At 46.3% G+C, this 20,000-nt stretch overlaps 1 protein-coding gene across 1 annotated transcript in view; it reads left to right on the top strand.

Moving 5' to 3' along the window:
• LOC139551373 (receptor-type tyrosine-protein phosphatase mu-like) overlaps positions 1–20,000 on the top strand; it is a 565,336-nt gene that overhangs the window by 537,760 nt on the left and 7,576 nt on the right. The window contains exon 31 of the mRNA XM_071362858.1: positions 18,002–18,127. Within this exon, the coding sequence (XP_071218959.1) occupies positions 18,002–18,127 (126 nt within the window). The remainder of the gene's footprint in view (positions 1–18,001; positions 18,128–20,000) is intronic.

Genomic DNA, 20,000 nt, shown 5'->3' with positions numbered 1-20,000 from the left:
ACATGACAATAATACTGAGGGATATCAGGCACCGGATATAGATACAGACATGGCAATAATACTGAGGGATATCAGGCACCAGATATAGATACAGACATGACAGTAACAGAGAATGAAAATGGTATAGAATTGTACAGTGGAATAGATGCAAGATAGGATAGATAGGATATGATTGATAATAGGATAGAATGGTTAGAATAGGATAGGATGGATAGATTGGATAGGATAGATGGTATAGGATAGGATAGGATGGATTGAATAGAGGGGATAGGATAGATAGAATAGGATAGATAGGATAGGATAGGATGGATTGGATAGAGGGGATAGGATAGATAGAATAGGATAGGATAGGATAGGATAGATAGGATAGGATAGGATAGGATAGATGGGATAGGATAGGATTGGATAGGATAGATAGGATTAATATGACAGCATAGATTGGATGGGATGGGATATGATGAATTGGATAGAGGGGATAGGATAGATGGAATAGAATAGGACATCATGGGATATTGGATCTTGGGACACACATGGGATAGAATAGATGGAAGAGGATAGATTGGATAGGATAGATAGGATAGGATAGGATTGGATGGGATAGATGGGATAGGATAGATGGGATAGGATAGGATAGATGGGATAGGATAGGATAGATGGGATAGGATAGATGGGATATGATAGATAGGATGGGATAGGATAGATTGGATAGGATAGATGGGATAGGATGGGATAGATGGGATATGATAGATTGGATTGGATGGGATAGGATATGATAGATTAGATAGGATAGGATAGATGGGATAGGATAGATAGGAAATGATAGGATAGATTGAATAGTATAGATCGGATAGGATAGATATGATAGGATAAGATAGGATAGATGTGATATGATAGGATAAGATAGGATAGATATGATAGGATAAGATAGGATAAGATAGGATAGATAAGATAGGATAAGATAGGATAGATAAGATATGATAGGATAAGATATGATAGAATAAGATACGATAAGATAGGATAGATATGATAGGATAAGATAGGATAAGATAAGATAGGATAGATATGATAGGATAGATATGATAGGATAAGATATGATAGGATAAGATATGATAAGATATGATAGGTTAGATATGATAGGATAAGATAAGATATGATAGGATAAGATAGGATAAGATATGATAGGATAAGATAGGATAGATATGATAGGATAATATAGGATAGATATGATAGGATAAGATATGATATGATAGGATAAGACAGAATAGATATGATAGGATAAGATATGATAGGATAAGATAGGATAGGATAAGATATGATAGGATAAGATAGGATAGGATAAGATATGATAGGATAGGATAAGATAGGATAGGATAGGATGGGATAAGATAGGATAGGATAAGATATGATCGGATAAGATAGGATAGATATGATAGGATAAGATATGATAGGATAAGATAGGATATATATGATAGGATAAGATAGGATAGATATGATAGGATAAGATATGATAGGATAAGATATGATAGGATAAGACAGGATAGATATGATAGCATAAGATATGATAGGATAAGATAGGATAGGATAAGATATGATAGGATAAGATATGATATGATAAGATATGATAGGATAAGATATGATAGGATAAGATAGGGTAGATATTATAGGATAAGATATGATAGGATAAGATAGGATAAGATATGATCGGATAAGATAGGATAGATATGATAGGATAAGATATGATAGGATAAGATAGGATAGATATGATAGGATAAGATATGATAGGATAAGATATGATAGGATAAGATATGATAGGATAAGATAGGATAGATATGATAGGATAAGATATGATAGGATAAGATGGATGGGATATGATAGCTTGGATAGAATAGGATAGATGGAATAGGATATATGGGATAGGATAGATATGATAGGATAAGATAGGATAAGATAGGCTATGTTAGGATAGATATGATTGGATAAGAGAGGATAGATAGGATTGGATAGGATAGATATGATAGGATTGTATTGTATGGGATAAGATAGACTATGTTAGGATAGATATAATAGGATTGGATACAGTGCCTTCACAAATTATTCATATCCCTAAACTTTGTTGTTGTTGTGTTACAGCCTGAATTTTTAATGAAATAAATTGACATTTTGTATCACTGGCCTACACATAATACCCCATAATGTCACGATACCCCATAATGTCAAAGTGGAATTACGTTTTTCGAAATGTTGAAGTTTTTTTAAGTTCAAGAGTAAAATGTTCATAACAAGTCCCATAATAAGTTGCGTGGACTCTGTGTGCAATAATAATAATGATAATAGTGTTTAACATGATTTGTGAATGACTACCTCATCTATGTATCCCACACATACAATTATCTGTAAGGTCCCTCAGTCAGGCAGTGAATTTCAAACACAGATTCAACCAATAAGAACAGGGGAGGTTTCTAATGCCTTGCAAAGAAGGGCACCGATTGGTCGATGGGTGAAAAAAAAAAAAAAAAGCAGAGATTGAATATCCCTTTGAACATGGCGAAGGTATTAATTACACTTTGGATGGTGTATCAATATACCCAGTCACTACAAAGATACAGGCGTCCTTCCTAACTCAGTTGCCGGAGAGGAAGGAAACTGCTCGGGGATTTCACCAGGAGGCCAACGGTGACTTTAAAACAGTTACTGAGTTGAATGGCTGTGAAAGGAGAAAACTGATGGATCAACAACATTGTAGTTACTCCACAATACTAACCTAAAGGACAGAGTGAATAGAAGGAAGCCTGTACAGAAAAAAAATATTCCAAAACATGCGTCCTGTTTGCAACAAGGCACTAAGGTAATACTGCAAGAAATGTGGCAAAGCAATTCACTTTTTGTTCTCAATACAAAGTGTTATGTTTGGGGCAAATGCAATACAACACATTACTGAGTACCACTCGCCATATTTTCAAGCATAGTGGTGGCTGCATCATGTTCTGAGTGTTCTTGTAATTGTGAGGGACTGGGGAGTTTTTCAGGATAAAACAAGAAATGGAATGGAGCTCAGCACAGGCAGAATCCTAGAGGAAAACCTGGTTCAGTCTGTATTCCAACAGATACTGGGGGATGAATTCACCTCTCAGCAGGACAATAACCTAAAACACAAGGACAAATATACACCAGAGTTGCTTACCAAGACAGTGAATGTTCCTGAGTGGCCGAGTTACAGTTTTGACTTAAATCTACTTGAAAATCTATGGCAAGATCTGATAATGGTTGTCTAGGAATGATCAACAACCAATTTGACAGAGCTTGAAGAATTTTGAAAAGAATAATGGGTTAATGTTGCTCAATCCAGGTGTGGACATCTCTTAGAGAATTAACCAGAAAGATTCACAGCTTTAATCTCTACCAAAGGTGATTCTACAAAGTATTGACTAAGGGATGTGAATAATTATGTAAATTAGATATTTCTGTGTTTCATTTTCAATGAATTTGCACAAATTTAAAAAAAAAAACATATTTTCACTTTGTCATCACGGGGTATTGTATGTAGATGGGTGAGAGAGAAAAATGGAATCCATTTTGAATTCAGGCTGTAACACAACAACATGTGGAATAAGTCAAGGAGTAGCTCCCGACTGGTGCCGTGGTCTACGACACTGCATCGCAGTGCAAGAAGCGTCACTGCAGTACCTGGTTCTGAAGGTAGAGGATAAATATGTAGTCAATAATGATAAATAATAAAGTTACAAAGCTCTGTACATCATCAACATCAGTCACATAGACAGGACAGGATTATAGATGGATCTCTGTACAACATCAACATCAGTCACATAGACAGGACAGGATTATAGATGGATCTCTGTTCAACATCAGTCACATAGACAGGACAGGATTATAGATGGATCTCTGTACAACATCAACATCAGTCACATAGACAGGACAGGATTATAGATGGATCTCTGTTCAGCATCAGTCACATAGACAGGACAGGATTATAGATGGATCTCTGTTCAACATCAGTCACATAGACAGGACAGGATTATAGATGGATCTCTGTACAACATCAACATCAGTCACATAGACAGGACAGGATTATAGATGGATCTCTGTTCAACATCAGTCACATAGACAGGACAGGATTATAGATGGATCTCTGTACAACATCAACATCAGTCACATAGACAGGACAGGATTATAGATGGATCTCTGTTCAGCATCAGTCACATAGACAGGACAGGATTATAGATGGATCTCTGTTCAACATCAGTCACATAGACAGGACAGGATTATAGATGGATCTCTGTTCAACATCAGTCACATAGACAGGACAGGATTATAGATGGATCTCTGTTCAACATCAGTCACATAGACAGGACAGGATTATAGATGGATCTGTTTTCAACATCAGTCACATAGACAGGACAGGATTATAGATGGATCTCTGTACAACATCAACATCAGTCACATAGACAGGACAGGATTATAGATGGATCTCTGTTCAACATCAGTCACATAGACAGGACAGGATTATAGATGGATCTCTGTACAACATCAACATCAGTCACATAGACAGGACAGGATTATAGATGGATCTCTGTTCAGCATCAGTCACATAGACAGGACAGGATTATAGATGGATCTCTGTTCAACATCAGTCACATAGACAGTACAGGATTATAGATGGATCTCTGTTCAACATCAGTCACATAGACAGGACAGGATTATAGATGGATCTCTGTTCAACATCAGTCACATAGACAGGACAGGATTATAGATGGATCTCTGTTCAACATCACTCACATAGACAGGACAGGATTATAGATGGATCTCTGTTCAACATCAGTCACATAGACAGGACAGGATTATAGATGGATCTCTGTTCAACATCAGTCACATAGACAGGACAGGATTATAGATGGATCTCTGTTCAGCATCAGTCACATAGACAGGACAGGATTATAGATGGATCTCTGTTCAACATCACTCACATAGACAGGACAGGATTATAGATGGATCTCTGTACAACATCAGTCACATAGACAGGACAGGATTATAGATGGATCTCTGTTCAACATCAACATCATTCACATAGACAGGACAGGATTATAGATGGATCTCTGTTCATCATCAGTCACATAGACAGGACAGGATTATAGATGGTAGATAAAATAGATAGACAGGAATCTGTGGAGGATCTCTCCGGGAGCTCCAGCCCTCCAGGCCCCAGGCCCTGTCATCACACCCAGGGATCAAAGCCTCTGGCTGGGCTGCTCTCGCTGCTCTCTCCCCTCTCTCCCTGGGTGACTGACTGGCTAGCTGACACACACGCGCTGGCTGGCAGGGCCTTTCATTCAATATTCTCACTGTAGCTCAGGTGGAGCGATGGGGGGGGGGGGGGGGGGGGGGAATTGAGAGGACAGGAAAGAGAAAAAGTGATGTGAGGAAGGAAGTTAGAGGAAGTGAGAGAGGGGGAGAAATGGAGAGGAGGGGAGGGGAGAAGAAGAGTGGTGGGAGAAAGGGAGAGGTGAGGAGAAGAGAGGGGAGTGTGAGGGATGAGAGAAGAATAGAGGGGAGGAGAGAAGAAAGGGAGAGGAGGGGAGGAGAGAAGAAGAGAGGGGGAGAAAGAAAGGGCGAGGTGGGGAGGAGAGAAGAAGAGGGGGGGAGAAAGAAAGGGAGAGGGGGGGAGGAGAGAAGAAGAGGGGGGAGAAAAGGAGAGGAGGGGAGGAGAGAAGAAGAGGGGGGAGAAAAGGAGAGGAGGGGAGGAGAGAAGAAGAGGGGGGAGAAAAGGAGAGGAGGGAGCAGAGAAGAATAGAGGGGGGAGAGGAGGGGAGGCGAGAAGAAGAGAGGGGGAGAAAGGGAGAGGAGGGAGCAGAGAAGAAGAGAGGGGGGAGAGGAGGGGAGCAGAGAAGAAGAGAGGGGGAGAGGAGGGGAGGCGAGAAGAAGAGAGGGGGGAGAGGAGGGGAGGCGAGAAGAAGAGAGGGGGAGAAAGGGAGAGGAGGGGAGGCGAGAAGAAGAGAGGGGGAGAAAGGGAGAGGAGGGGAGGCGAGAAGAAGAGAGGGGGGAGAGGAGGGGAGGCGAGAAGAAGAGAGGGGGGAGAGGAGGGGAGGCAGAGAAGAAGAGAGGGGGGAGAGGAGGGGAGAGAGAGGGGGAGAGGAGGGGAGCAGAGAAGAAGAGAGGGGGGAGAGGAGGGGAGCAGAGAAGAAGAGAGGGGGGAGAGGAGGGGAGCAGAGAAGAAGAGAGGGGGGAGAGGAGGGGAGCAGAGAAGAAGAGAGGGGGGAGAGGAGGGGAGCAGAGAAGAAGAGAGGTGAGGGAGGAAGGGAGGAAGGGAGTTGGAGTTACTTTTGCTCCATCAGTATCTTTGTTTTGCATCTGTTGAATTTGTCGTTCTGATTGGCTCTCAGAGGAGGCAGAGATAGGAGCTTTTCTTCCACCTATATTTCTGCAATCTCTTTGTTTATGTGTGTGTGTGTGTGTGTGTGTGTGTGTGTGTGTGTGTGTGTGTGTGTGTGTGTGTGTGTGTGTGTGTGTGTGTGTGTGTGTGTGTGTGTGTGTGTGTGTGTGTGTGTGTGCGTGTGTGCGTGCGTGCGTTTGCGTGCATGTGTGTGAGAGAGAGAGTGCATGTGTGTGTGTGCGTGTGCGTGTGCGTGTGTGTGTGAGAGAGAGAGTGCATGTGTGTTTGCCTGCTTGTTATGCTGTGTGATGTTTGAGCGTGTGTCTATGTGCACTGCATTTTTCTGTGTCAACTTTTCTGCTGTGTGTGCATGTTGTCTAGGTAATATACTGACTATACAGTACACAGGTGTATGTTGTCTAGGTAACGTACAGGTGTTGTGTTGTTTCTACCTGTCTGTCTCTCCAGAGAGGGTAAATGAACATGGATATTTCCCTGCTCTGATGAGCCTGTCCCTCTCGGGTTTACTACTCTAACAGTTTTTACCTGTCAAAGCAAAGAGTTGATCATCCACGTTCTGTATCACATCCATTCTCCTCTGGAACATCTTTTGATCATCTATTCTTTTTTACAAAACAGAAACTCTGGGTTTCCTCGGGGTTTAAAAAGAAAGAAAAAAGGTGGATTTTTTTTTGTGTTTTTTTGTTGAGAAGACTGATACCTGTCACATGAAAGGGTGACAGGAGAGAAGGAGAAAAAACACTGAATGAAAGATATTAGCAGTTTATATAAGACTGCACCAAGCACCAATTAATGGGAAAAGTCAGCTAATTCAATGTTGCTCGAGTTTAGGCTTAATCAGTTCCAATTCTAGATGGTTTTATAAGTAAATGTTCATCTCCAAATCACATAAAAAATGTATCTGATGATTTATGTATACGTACGTTGGATGGTGCCCTCATTGATCGTGTCCACACTTATGCATATCTGGGCATCTGGATCGACAAAAAAGTTCTCTTTTAAAAAACATGTTGATGAGTTAAGAAATTAACACTTAAAATGAGATTATTTTATTAAATAGTAGGAAACATAATTCAGTCGACAGGTGTGTCAGGTAAGGTAGTTAGTGTCAGGTAAGGTAGTTAGTGTCAGGTAAGGTAGTTGGGGTCAGGTAAGGTAGTTAGTGTCAGGTAAGGTAGTTAGGGTCAGGTAAGGTAGTTGGAGTCAGGTAAGGTAGTTGGGGTCAGGTAAGGTAGTTGGGGTCAGGTAAGGTAGTTGGGGTCAGGTAAGGTAGTTAGTGTCAGGTAAGGTAGTTAGTGTCAGGTAAGGTAGTTGGGGTCAGGTAAGGTAGTGGGGGTCAGGTAAGGTAGTTGGGGTCAGGTAAGGTAGTTGGGGTCAGGTAAAGTAGTTGGGGTCGGGTAAGGTAGTTGGAGTCAGGTAAGGTAGTTGGGGTCAGGTAAGGTAGTTGGAGTCAGGTAAGGTAGTTGGAGTCAGGTAAGGTAGTTGGGGGTCAGGTAAGGTAGTTGGGGTCAGGTAAGGTAGTTGGGGTCAGGTAAGGTAGTTGGGGTCAGGTAAGGTAGTGGGGTCAGGTAAGGTAGTTGGGGGTCAGGTAAGGTAGTTGGGGTCAGGTAAGGTAGTTGGGGTCAGGTAAGGTAGTTGGGGTCAGGTAAGGTAGTCGGGGTCGGGTAAGGTAGTTGGGGTCAGGTAAGGTAGTTGGAGTCAGGTAAGGTAGTTGGAGTCAGGTAAGGTAGTTGGGGTCAGGTAAGGTAGTTAGGGTCAGGTAAGGTAGTTGGGGTCAGGTAAGGTAGTTGGAGTCAGGTAAGATAGTTGGGGTCAGGTAAGGTAGTTGGGGTCAGGTAAGGTAGTTGGGGTCAGGTAAGGTAGTTAGTGTCAGGTAAGGTAGTTGGGGTCAGGTAAGGTAGTTGGGGTCAGGTAAGGTAGTTGGGGTCAGGTAAGGTAGTTGGGGTCAGGTAAGGTAGTTGGGGTCAGGTAAGGTCGTTAGGGTCAGGTAAGGTAGTTGGGGTCAGGTAAGGTAGTTGGTATCAGGTAAAGTAGTTGGGGTCAGGTAAGGTAGTTGGGGTCAGGTAAGATAGTTAGTGTCAGGTAAGGTAGTTAGTGGCAGGTAAGGTAGTTGGGGTCAGGTAAGGTAGTTAGGAACAGGTAAGTTAGTTGGGGTCAGGTAAGGTAGTTGGGGTCAGGTAAGGTAGTTGGGGTCAGGTAAGGTAGTTAGTGTCAGGTAAGGTAGTTAGTGTCAGGTAAGGTAGTTGGGGTCAGGTAAGGTAGTTGGGGTCAGGTAAGGTAGTTGGGGTCAGGTAAGGTAGTTGGGGTCAGGTAAGGTAGTTGGAGTCAGGTAAGGTAGTTGGGGTCAGGTAAGGTAGTTGGGGTCAGGTAAGGTAGTTGGGGTCAGGTAAGGTAGTTAGTGTCAGGTAAGGTAGTTAGTGTCAGGTAAGGTAGTTGGGGTCAGGTAAGGTAGTGGGGGTCAGGTAAGGTAGTTGGGGTCAGGTAAGGTAGTTGGAGTCAGGTAAGGTAGTTGGGGTCGGGTAAGGTAGTTGGAGTCAGGTAAGGTAGTTGGAGTCAGGTAAGGTAGTTGGGGGTCAGGTAAGGTAGTTGGGGTCAGGTAAGGTAGTTGGGGTCAGGTAAGGTAGTTGGGGTCAGGTAAGGTAGTTGGGGTCAGGTAAGGTAGTGGGGTCAGGTAAGGTAGTTGGGGGTCAGGTAAGGTAGTTGGGGTCAGGTAAGGTAGTTGGGGTCAGGTAAGGTAGTCGGGGTCGGGTAAGGTAGTTGGGGTCAGGTAAGGTAGTTGGAGTCAGGTAAGGTAGTTGGAGTCAGGTAAGGTAGTTGGGGTCAGGTAAGGTAGTTAGGGTCAGGTAAGGTAGTTGGGGTCAGGTAAGGTAGTTGGAGTCAGGTAAGGCAGTTGGGGTCAGGTAAGGTAGTTGGGGTCAGGTAAGGTAGTTGGGGTCAGGTAAGGTAGTTAGTGTCAGGTAAGGTAGTTGGGTTCAGGTAAGGTAGTTGGGGTCAGGTAAGGTAGTTGGGGTCAGGTAAGGTAGTTGGGGTCAGGTAAGGTAGTTGGGGTCAGGTAAGGTCGTTAGGGTCAGGTAAGGTAGTTGGGGTCAGGTAAGGTAGTTGGTGTCAGGTAAAGTAGTTGGGGTCAGGTAAGGTAGTTGGGGTCAGGTAAGATAGTTAGTGTCAGGTAAGGTAGTTAGTGGCAGGTAAGGTAGTTGGGGTCAGGTAAGGTAGTTAGGATCAGGTAAGTTAGTTGGGGTCAGGTAAGGTAGTTGGGGTCAGGTAAGGTAGTTGGGGTCAGGTAAGGTAGTTAGTGTCAGGTAAGGTAGTTGGGGTCAGGTAAGGTAGTTGGGGTCAGGTAAGGTAGTTGGGGACAGGTAAGGTAGTTGGGGTCAGGTAAGATAGTTAGTGTCAGGTAAGGTAGTTAGTGGCAGGTAAGGTAGTTGGGGTCAGGTAAGGTAGTTAGGATCAGGTAAGTTAGTTGGGGTCAGGTAAGGTAGTTGGGATCCGGTAAGGTCGTTAGGGTCAGGTAAGGTAGTTAGGGTCAGGTAAGGTAGTTAGTGTCAGGTAAGGTAGTTGGGGTCAGGTAAGGTAGTTGGGGTCAGGTAAGGTAGTTGGTGTCAGGTAAGGTAGTTGGGGTCAGGTAAGGTAGTTGGGGTCATGTAAGGTAGTTGGTGTCAGGTAAGGTAGTTAGGGTCAGGTAAGGTAGTTGGGGTCAGGTAAGGTAGTTGGGGTCAGGTAAGGTAGTTGGTGTCAGGTAAGGTAGTTGGGGTCAGGTAAGGTAGTTGGGGTCATGTAAGGTAGTTGGTGTCAGGTAAGGTAGTTAGGGTCAGGTAAGGTAGTTGGGGTCAGGTAAGGTCGTTAGGGTCAGGTAAGGTAGTTGGTGTCAGGTAAGGTAGTTGGGGTCAGGTAAGGTAGTTGGGATCAGGTAAGGTAGTTGGGGTCAGGTAAGGTCGTTAGGGTCAGGTAAGGTAGTTAGTGTCAGGTAAGGTAGTTTGGGTCAGGTAAGGTAGTTGGTGTCAGGTAAGGTCGTTAGGGTCAGGTAAGGTAGTTGGTGTCAGGTAAGGTCATTAGTGTCAGGTAAGGTAGTTGGTGTCAGGTAAGGTAGTTGGGGTCAGGTAAGATAGTTAGTGTCAGGTAAGGTCATTAGTGTCAGGTAAGGTAGTTGGTGTCAGGTAAGGTAGTTGGTGTCAGGTAAGGTCGTTAGGGTCAGGTAAGGTAGTTGGTGTCAGGTAAGGTCATTAGTGTCAGGTAAGGTAGTTGGTGTCAGGTAAGGTAGTTTGGGTCAGGTAAGGTAGTTGGTGTCAGGTAAGGTCGTTAGGGTCAGGTAAGGTCGTTAGGGTCAGGTAAGGTAGTTGGGGTCAGGTAAGGTCGTTAGGGTCAGGTAAGGTAGTTGGTGTCAGGTAAGGTAGTTGGGGTCAGGTAAGGTAGTTGGGGTCGGGTAAGGTAGTTGGGGTCAGGTAAGGTAGTTGGGGTCAGGTAAGGTCGTTAGGGTCAGGTAAGGTAGTTAGTGTCAGGTAAGGTAGTTTGGGTCAGGTAAGGTAGTTGGAGTCAGGTAAGGTAGTTGGAGTCAGGTAAGGTAGTTGGGGGTCAGGTAAGGTAGTTGGGGTCAGGTAAGGTAGTTGGGGTCAGGTAAGGTAGTTGGGGTCAGGTAAGGTAGTTGGGGTCAGGTAAGGTAGTTAGTGTCAGGTAAGGTAGTTGGGGTCAGGTAAGGTAGTTGGGGTCAGGTAAGGTAGTTGGGGTCAGGTAAGGTAGTTGGGGTCAGGTAAGGTAGTTGGGGTCAGGTAAGGTAGTTAGTGTCAGGTAAGGTAGTTAGTGTCAGGTAAGGTAGTTAGTGTCAGGTAAGGTAGTTGGGGTCAGGTAAGGTAGTGGGGGTCAGGTAAGGTAGTTGGGGTCAGGTAAGGTAGTTGGGGTCAGGTAAGGTAGTTGGGGTCGGGTAAGGTAGTTGGAGTCAGGTAAGGTAGTTGGGGTCAGGTAAGGTAGTTAGTGTCAGGTAAGGTAGTTAGTGTCAGGTAAGGTAGTTAGTGTCAGGTAAGGTAGTTGGGGTCAGGTAAGGTAGTTAGTGTCAGGTAAGGTAGTTAGTGTCAGGTAAGGTAGTTGGGGTCAGGTAAGGTAGTTGGGGTCAGGTAAGGTAGTTGGGGTCAGGTAAGGTAGTTGGGGTCAGGTAAGGTAGTTGGAGTCAGGTAAGGTAGTTGGGGTCAGGTAAGGTAGTTAGTGTCAGGTAAGGTAGTTAGTGTCAGGTAAGGTAGTTGGGGTCAGGTAAGGTAGTGGGGGTCAGGTGAGGTAGTTGGGGTCAGGTAAGGTAGTTGGGGTCAGGTAAGGTAGTTGGGGTCGGGTAAGGTAGTTGGAGTCAGGTAAGGTAGTTGGGGTCAGGTAAGGTAGTTGGAGTCAGGTAAGGTAGTTGGAGTCAGGTAAGGTAGTTGGGGGTCAGGTAAGGTAGTTGGGGTCAGGTAAGGTAGTTGGGGTCAGGTAAGGTAGTTGGGGTCAGGTAAGGTAGTTGGGGTCAGGTAAGGTAGTTGGGGTCAGGTAAGGTAGTTGGGGTCAGGTAAGGTAGTTGGGGTCAGGTAAGGTAGTTAGTGTCAGGTAAGGTAGTTGGGGTCAGGTAAGGTAGTTGGGGTCAGGTAAGGTAGTTGGGGTCAGGTAAGGTAGTTGGGGTCAGGTAAGGTAGTTGGGGTCAGGTAAGGTCGTTAGGGTCAGGTAAGGTAGTTGGGGTCAGGTAAGGTAGTTGGTGTCAGGTAAAGTAGTTGGGGTCAGGTAAGGTAGTTGGGGTCAGGTAAGATAGTTAGTGTCAGGTAAGGTAGTTAGTGGCAGGTAAGGTAGTTAGTGGCAGGTAAGGTAGTTGGGGTCAGGTAAGGTAGTTAGGGTCAGGTAAGTTAGTTGGGGTCAGGTAAGGTAGTTGGGGTCAGGTAAGGTAGTTGGGGTCAGGTAAGGTAGTTAGTGTCAGGTAAGGTAGTTAGTGTCAGGTAAGGTAGTTGGGGTCAGGTAAGGTAGTTGGGGTCAGGTAAGGTAGTTGGGGTCAGGTAAGATAGTTAGTGTCAGGTAAGGTAGTTAGTGGCAGGTAAGGTAGTTGGGGTCAGGTAAGGTAGTTAGGATCAGGTAAGTTAGTTGGGGTCAGGTAAGGTCGTTAGGGTCAGGTAAGGTAGTTAGTGCCAGGTAAGGTAGTTTGGGTCAGGTAAGGTAGTTGGTGTCAGGTAAGGTCGTTAGGGTCAGGTAAGGTAGTTGGTGTCAGGTAAGGTAGTTGGGGTCAGGTAAGGTAGTTGGGGTCAGGTAAGGTAGTTAGGGTCAGGTAAGGTAGTTAGTGTCAGGTAAGGTAGTTGGGGTCAGGTAAGGTAGTTGGGGTCAGGTAAGGTAGTTGGTGTCAGGTAAGGTAGATAGGGTCAGGTAAGGTAGTTGGGGTCAGGTAAGGTCGTTAGGGTCAGGTAAGGTAGTTGGTGTCAGGTAAGGTAGTTGGGGTCAGGTAAGGTAATTGGGGTCAGGTAAGGTCGTTAGGGTCAGGTAAGGTAGTTAGTGTCAGGTAAGGTAGTTTGGGTCAGGTAAGGTAGTTAGTGTCAGGTAAGGTAGTTTGGGTCAGGTAAGGTAGTTGGTGTCAGGTAAGGTCGTTAGGGTCAGGTAAGGTAGTTGGGGACAGGTAAGATAGTTAGTGTCAGGTAAGGTAGTTAGTGGCAGGTAAGGTAGTTGGGGTCAGGTAAGGTAGTTAGGATCAGGTAAGTTAGTTGGGGTCAGGTAAGGTAGTTGGGGTCCGGTAAGGTCGTTAGGGTCAGGTAAGGTAGTTAGTGTCAGGTAAGGTAGTTTGGGTCAGGTAAGGTAGTTGGTGTCAGGTAAGGTCGTTAGGGTCAGGTAAGGTAGTTGGTGTCAGGTAAGGTAGTTGGGGTCAGGTAAGGTAGTTGGGGTCAGGTAAGGTAGTTAGGGTCAGGTAAGGTAGTTAGTGTCAGGTAAGGTAGTTGGGGTCAGGTAAGGTAGTTGGGGTCAGGTAAGGTAGTTGGGGTCAGGTAAGGTAGTTGGGGTCAGGTAAGGTAGTTGGGGTCATGTAAGGTAGTTGGTGTCAGGTAAGGTAGTTAGGGTCAGGTAAGGTAGTTGGGGTCAGGTAAGGTCGTTAGGGTCAGGTAAGGTAGTTGGTGTCAGGTAAGGTAGTTGGGGTCAGGTAAGGTAGTTGGGATCAGGTAAGGTAGTTGGGGTCAGGTAAGGTCGTTAGGGTCAGGTAAGGTAGTTAGTGTCAGGTAAGGTAGTTTGGGTCAGGTAAGGTAGTTGGTGTCAGGTAAGGTCGTTAGGGTCAGGTAAGGTAGTTGGTGTCAGGTAAGGTCATTAGTGTCAGGTAAGGTAGTTGGTGTCAGGTAAGGTAGTTGGGGTCAGGTAAGATAGTTAGTGTCAGGTAAGGTCATTAGTGTCAGGTAAGGTAGTTGGTGTCAGGTAAGGTAGTTGGTGTCAGGTAAGGTCGTTAGGGTCAGGTAAGGTAGTTGGTGTCAGGTAAGGTCATTAGTGTCAGGTAAGGTAGTTGGTGTCAGGTAAGGTAGTTTGGGTCAGGTAAGGTAGTTGGTGTCAGGTAAGGTCGTTAGGGTCAGGTAAGGTCGTTAGGGTCAGGTAAGGTAGTTGGGGTCAGGTAAGGTCGTTAGGGTCAGGTAAGGTAGTTGGTGTCAGGTAAGGTAGTTGGGATCAGGTAAGGTAGTTGGGGTCGGGTAAGGTAGTTGGGGTCAGGTAAGGTAGTTGGGGTCAGGTAAGGTCGTTAGGGTCAGGTAAGGTAGTTAGTGTCAGGTAGTTTGGGTCAGGTAAGGTAGTTGGAGTCATTTAAGGTAGTTGGAGTCAGGTAAGGTAGTTGGGGGTCAGGTAAGGTAGTTGGGGTCAGGTAAGGTAGTTGGGGTCAGGTAAGGTAGTTGGGGTCAGGTAAGGTAGTTGGGATCAGGTAAGGTAGTTAGTGTCAGGTAAGGTAGTTGGGGTCAGGTAAGGTAGTTGGGGTCAGGTAAGGTAGTTGGGGTCAGGTAAGGTAGTTGGGGTCAGGTAAGGTAGTTGGGGTCAGGTAAGGTAGTTAGTGTCAGGTAAGGTAGTTAGTGTCAGGTAAGGTAGTTAGTGTCAGGTAAGGTAGTTGGGGTCAGGTAAGGTAGTTGGGGTCAGGTAAGGTAGTTGGGGTCAGGTAAGGTAGTTGGGGTCGGGTAAGGTAGTTGGAGTCAGGTAAGGTAGTTGGGGTCAGGTAAGGTAGTTGGAGTCAGGTAAGGTAGTTGGGGGTCAGGTAAGGTAGTTGGGGTCAGGTAAGGTAGTTGGGGTCGGGTAAGGTAGTCGGGGTCAGGTAAGGTAGTTGGGGTCAGGTAAGGTAGTTGGAGTCAGGTAAGGTAGTTGGGGTCAGGTAAGGTAGTTGGGGTCAGGTAAGGTAGTTGGGGTCAGGTAAGGTAGTTAGTGTCAGGTAAGGTAGTTGGGGTCAGGTAAGGTAGTTGGGGTCAGGTAAGGTAGTTGGGGTCAGGTAAGGTAGTTGGGGTCAGGTAAGGTAGTTGGGGTCAGGTAAGGTCGTTAGGGTCAGGTAAGGTAGTTGGGGTCAGGTAAGGTAGTTGGTGTCAGGTAAAGTAGTTGGGGTCAGGTAAGGTAGTTGGGGTCAGGTAAGATAGTTAGTGTCAGGTAAGGTAGTTAGTGGCAGGTAAGGTAGTTAGTGGCAGGTAAGGTAGTTGGGGTCAGGTAAGGTAGTTAGGATCAGGTAAGTTAGTTGGGGTCAGGTAAGGTAGTTGGGGTCAGGTAAGGTAGTTGGGGTCAGGTAAGGTAGTTAGTGTCAGGTAAGGTAGTTAGTGTCAGGTAAGGTAGTTGGGGTCAGGTAAGGTAGTTGGGGTCAGGTAAGGTAGTTGGGGTCAGGTAAGATAGTTAGTGTCAGGTAAGGTAGTTAGTGGCAGGTAAGGTAGTTGGGGTCAGGTAAGGTAGTTAGGATCAGGTAAGTTAGTTGGGGTCAGGTAAGGTCGTTAGGGTCAGGTAAGGTAGTTAGTGTCAGGTAAGGTAGTTTGGGTCAGGTAAGGTAGTTGGTGTCAGGTAAGGTCGTTAGGGTCAGGTAAGGTAGTTGGGGTCAGGTAAGGTAGTTGGGGTCAGGTAAGGTAGTTAGGGTCAGGTAAGGTAGTTAGTGTCAGGTAAGGTAGTTGGGGTCAGGTAAGGTAGTTGGGGTCAGGTAAGGTAGTTGGTGTCAGGTAAGGTAGTTGGGGTCAGGTAAGGTAGTTGGGGTCAGGTAAGGTAGTTGGTGTCAGGTAAGGTAGATAGGGTCAGGTAAGGTAGTTGGGGTCAGGTAAGGTCGTTAGGGTCAGGTAAGGTAGTTGGTGTCAGGTAAGGTAGTTGGGGTCAGGTAAGGTAGTTGGGATCAGGTAAGGTAGTTGGGGTCAGGTAAGGTCGTTAGGGTAAGGTAGTTAGTGTCAGGTAAGGTAGTTTGGGTCAGGTAAGGTAGTTGGTGTCAGGTAAGGTCGTTAGGGTCAGGTAAGGTAGTTGGTGTCAGGTAAGGTCATTAGTGTCAGGTAAGGTAGTTGGTGTCAGGTAAGGTAGTTGGGGTCAGGTAAGATAGTTAGTGTCAGGTAAGGTCATTAGTGTCAGGTAAGGTAGTTGGTGTCAGGTAAGGTAGTTGGTGTCAGGTAAGGTCGTTAGGGTCAGGTAAGGTAGTTGGTGTCAGGTAAGGTCATTAGTGTCAGGTAAGGTAGTTGGTGTCAGGTAAGGTCGTTAGGGTCAGGTAAGGTAGTTGGTGTCAGGTAAGGTCATTAGTGTCAGGTAAGGTAGTTGGTGTCAGGTAAGGTAGTTGGGGTCAGGTAAGATAGTTAGTGTCAGGTAAGGTCATTAGTGTCAGGTAAGGTAGTTGGTGTCAGGTAAGGTAGTTGGGGTCAGGTAAGGTCGTTAGGGTCAGGTAAGGTAGTTAGTGTCAGGTAAGGTAGTTTGGGTCAGGTAAGGTAGTTGGTGTCAGGTAAGGTCGTTAGGGTCAGGTAAGGTAGTTGGGGTCAGGTAAGGTAGTTGGGGTCAGGTAAGGTAGTTGGGGTCAGGTAAGGTAGTTGGGGTCAGGTAAGGTAGTTAGGGTCAGGTAAGGTAGTTGGTGTCAGGTAAGGTAGTTGGGGTCAGGTAAGGTAGTTGGGGTCAGGTAAGGTCGTTAGGGTCAGGTAAGGTAGTTGGTGTCAGGTAAGGTCATTAGTGTCAGGTAAGGTAGTTGGTGTCAGGTAAGGTAGTTGGGATCAGGTAAGGTAGTTAGGGTCAGGTAAGGTAGTTGGGGTCAGGTAAGGTAGTTAGGGTCAGGTAAGGTCGTTAGGGTCAGGTAAGGTAGTTGGGGTCAGGTAAGGTAGTGGGGGTCAGGTAAGGTAGTTGGTGTCAGGTAAGGTAGTTGGGGTCAGGTAAGGTAGTTGGGGTCGGGTAAGGTAGTTGGGGTCAGGTAAGGTAGTTGGGGTCAGGTAAGGTCGTTAGGGTCAGGTAAGGTAGTTAGTGTCAGGTAAGGTAGTTTGGGTCAGGTAAGGTAGTTGGTGTCAGGTAAGGTCGTTAGGGTCAGGTAAGGTAGTTGGTGTCAGGTAAGGTCATTAGTGTCAGGTAAGGTAGTTGGTGTCAGGTAAGGTAGTTGGGGTCAGGTAAGATAGTTAGTGTCAGGTAAGGTCATTAGTGTCAGGTAAGGTAGTTGGTGTCAGGTAAGGTAGTTGGGGTCAGGTAAGGTCGTTAGGGTCAGGTAAGGTAGTTAGTGTCAGGTAAGGCAGTTTGGGTCAGGTAAGGTAGTTGGTGTCAGGTAAGGTCGTTAGGGTCAGGTAAGGTAGTTGGTGTCAGGTAAGGTAGTTGGGGTCAGGTAAGGTAGTTGGGGTCAGGTAAGGTAGTTGGGGTCAGGTAAGGTAGTTAGGGTCAGGTAAGGTAGTTGGTGTCAGGTAAGGTAGTTGGGGTCAGGTAAGGTAGTTGGGGTCAGGTAAGGTCGTTAGGGTCAGGTAAGGTAGTTGGTGTCAGGTAAGGTCATTAGTGTCAGGTAAGGTAGTTGGTGTCAGGTAAGGTAGTTGGGGTCAGGTAAGGTAGTTGGGGTCAGGTAAGGTAGTTAGGGTCAGGTAAGGTAGTTGGGGTCAGGTAAGGTAGTTAGGGTCAGGTAAGGTCGTTAGGGTCAGGTAAGGTAGTTGGTGTCAGGTTAGATCATTTTCCAACTTAACACATCCGTAGAAGTTCCGTCGTCAGTTGGGACGAGTCAAATGAGAAGCACGTCACTGTTTACGTCACTGCTGAGTCCGCTTGTTGTCCTAGCTAAACATGGGCACAATTACGAAACCTTTTGATTTGTTGGGAGAGTTGTCTGTCTAAAGAGGACCCTGCCCGGATGATTGTTTTCTTCCCTTTTGAAATGTCCGAGAGAAGACCTTGTGCCGTTGCTTAGCTTACGTTTCCCCAAGGTCACGGAGGTCACGGAGGTCACGGAGGTCACGGATATCTAAGAGTTATTACACAGTCATTATGTTGATATGTTTATATTTATCAAACCTTTTGCTTCCTGTTCCACCTGAAAGTTGTTTTATTCCCTCCCTGCCCTGTCTGTGCGTTGTGTGTGTGTGTGTGTGTGTGTGTGTGTGTGTGTGTGTGTGTGTGTGTGTGTGTGTGTGTGTGTGTGTGTGTGTGTGTGTGTGTGTGTGTGTGTGTGTGTGTGTGTGTGTGTGTGTGTGTTAGCTCTGTCCTCAGTACTGGCCAGAGAACGGAGTGCATCGCCACGGGCCAATCCAGGTGGAGTTTGTATCAGCTGACCTGGAGGAAGACATAATCAGTAGAATATTCCGGATCTACAACGCAGCACGGGTACGCACACACTCTCTCTCTCTACCCTAACTACCTTACCTGACCCCTAACTACCTTACCTGACCCCAACTACCTTACCTGACCCCAACTACCTTACCTGACCCCCACTACCTTACCTGACCCCAACTACCTTACCTGACCCCAACTACCTTACCTGACCCCCACTACCTTACCTGACCCTAACTACCTTACCTGACCCCAACTACCTTACCTGACCCCAACTACCTTACCTGACTCCAACTACCTTACCTGACACTAACTACCTTACCTGACCCTAACTACCTTACCTGACCCCCACTACCTTACCTGACCCTAACTACCTTACCTGACCCCCACTACCTTACCTGACCCCAACTACCTTACCTGACCCCAACTACCTTACCTGACCCTAACTACCTTACCTGACCCCCAACTACCTTACCTGACCCCAACTACCTTACCTGACCCTAACTACCTTACCTGACCCCCACTACCTTACCTGACCCCCACTACCTTACCTGACCCCAACTACCTTACCTGACCCCAACTACCTTACCTGACCCCAACTACCTTACCTGACCCCCACTACCTTACCTGACCCCAACTACCTTACCTGACCCCCACTACCTTACCTGACCCTAACTACCTTACCTGACCCCAACTACCTTACCTGACCCCCACTACCTTACCTGACCCCAACTACCTTACCTGACCCCCACTACCTTACCTGACCCTAACTACCTTACCTGACCCCAACTACCTTACCTGACCCCCACTACCTTACCTGACCCCAACTACCTTACCGGACACTAACTACCTTACCTGACCCCAACTACCTTACCTGACCCCAACTACCTTACCTGACCCCAACTACCTTACCTGACCCCAGCTACCTTACCTGACCCCAACTACCTTACCTGACCCCAACTACCTTACCTGACCCCCACTACCTTACCTGACACTAACTACCTTACCTGACCCTAACGACCTTACCTGACACCAACTACCTTACCAGACCCCCACTACCTTACCTGACACTAACTACCTTACCTGACCCCAACTACCTTACCTGACCCCAGCTACCTTACCTGACCACAACTACCTTACCTGATCCTAACTACCTTACCTGATCCCAACTACCTTACCTGATCCTAACTACCTGACCTGATCCTAACTACCTGACCTGACCCCAACTACCTTACCTGACCCTAACTACCTTACCTGACCCCAGCTACCTTACCTGACCCCAACTACCTTACCTGACCACAACTACCTTACCTGACCCCAACTACCTTACCTGACCCCAACTACCTTACCTGACCCCAACTACCTTACCTGATCCTAACTACCTTACCTGACCCCTACTACCTTACCTGACCCCAACTACCTTACCTGACACTAACTACCTTACCTGACCCCCACTACCTTACCTGACCCCAACTACCTTACCTGACCCCAACTACCTTACCTGACCCCAACTACCTTACCTGACCCCCACTACCTTACCTGACCCCCACTACCTTACCTGCCACTAACTACCTTACCTGACCCCCACTACCTTACCTGACCCCAACTACCTTACCTGACCCTAACTACCTTACCTGACCCCCACTACCTTACCTGACCCCAACTACCTTACCTGACACTAACTACCTTACCTGACCCCATCTACCTTACCTGATCCTAACTACCTTACCTGACCCCAACTACCTTACCTGACCCCCACTACCTTACCTGACCCCAACTACCTTACCTGACCCTAACTACCTTACCTGACCCTAACTACCTTACCTGACTCCAACTACCTTACCTGACCCCAACTACCTTACCTGACCACAACTACCTTACCTGACCCCAACTACCTTACCTGACACCAACTACCTTACCTGACCCC

The sequence above is a fragment of the Salvelinus alpinus genome, chromosome 23, assembly GCF_045679555.1.
Source record: "Salvelinus alpinus chromosome 23, SLU_Salpinus.1, whole genome shotgun sequence".
NCBI classification, from domain to species: domain Eukaryota; kingdom Metazoa; phylum Chordata; class Actinopteri; order Salmoniformes; family Salmonidae; genus Salvelinus; species Salvelinus alpinus.
This window is presented reverse-complemented; position numbering and strand designations above follow the sequence as displayed.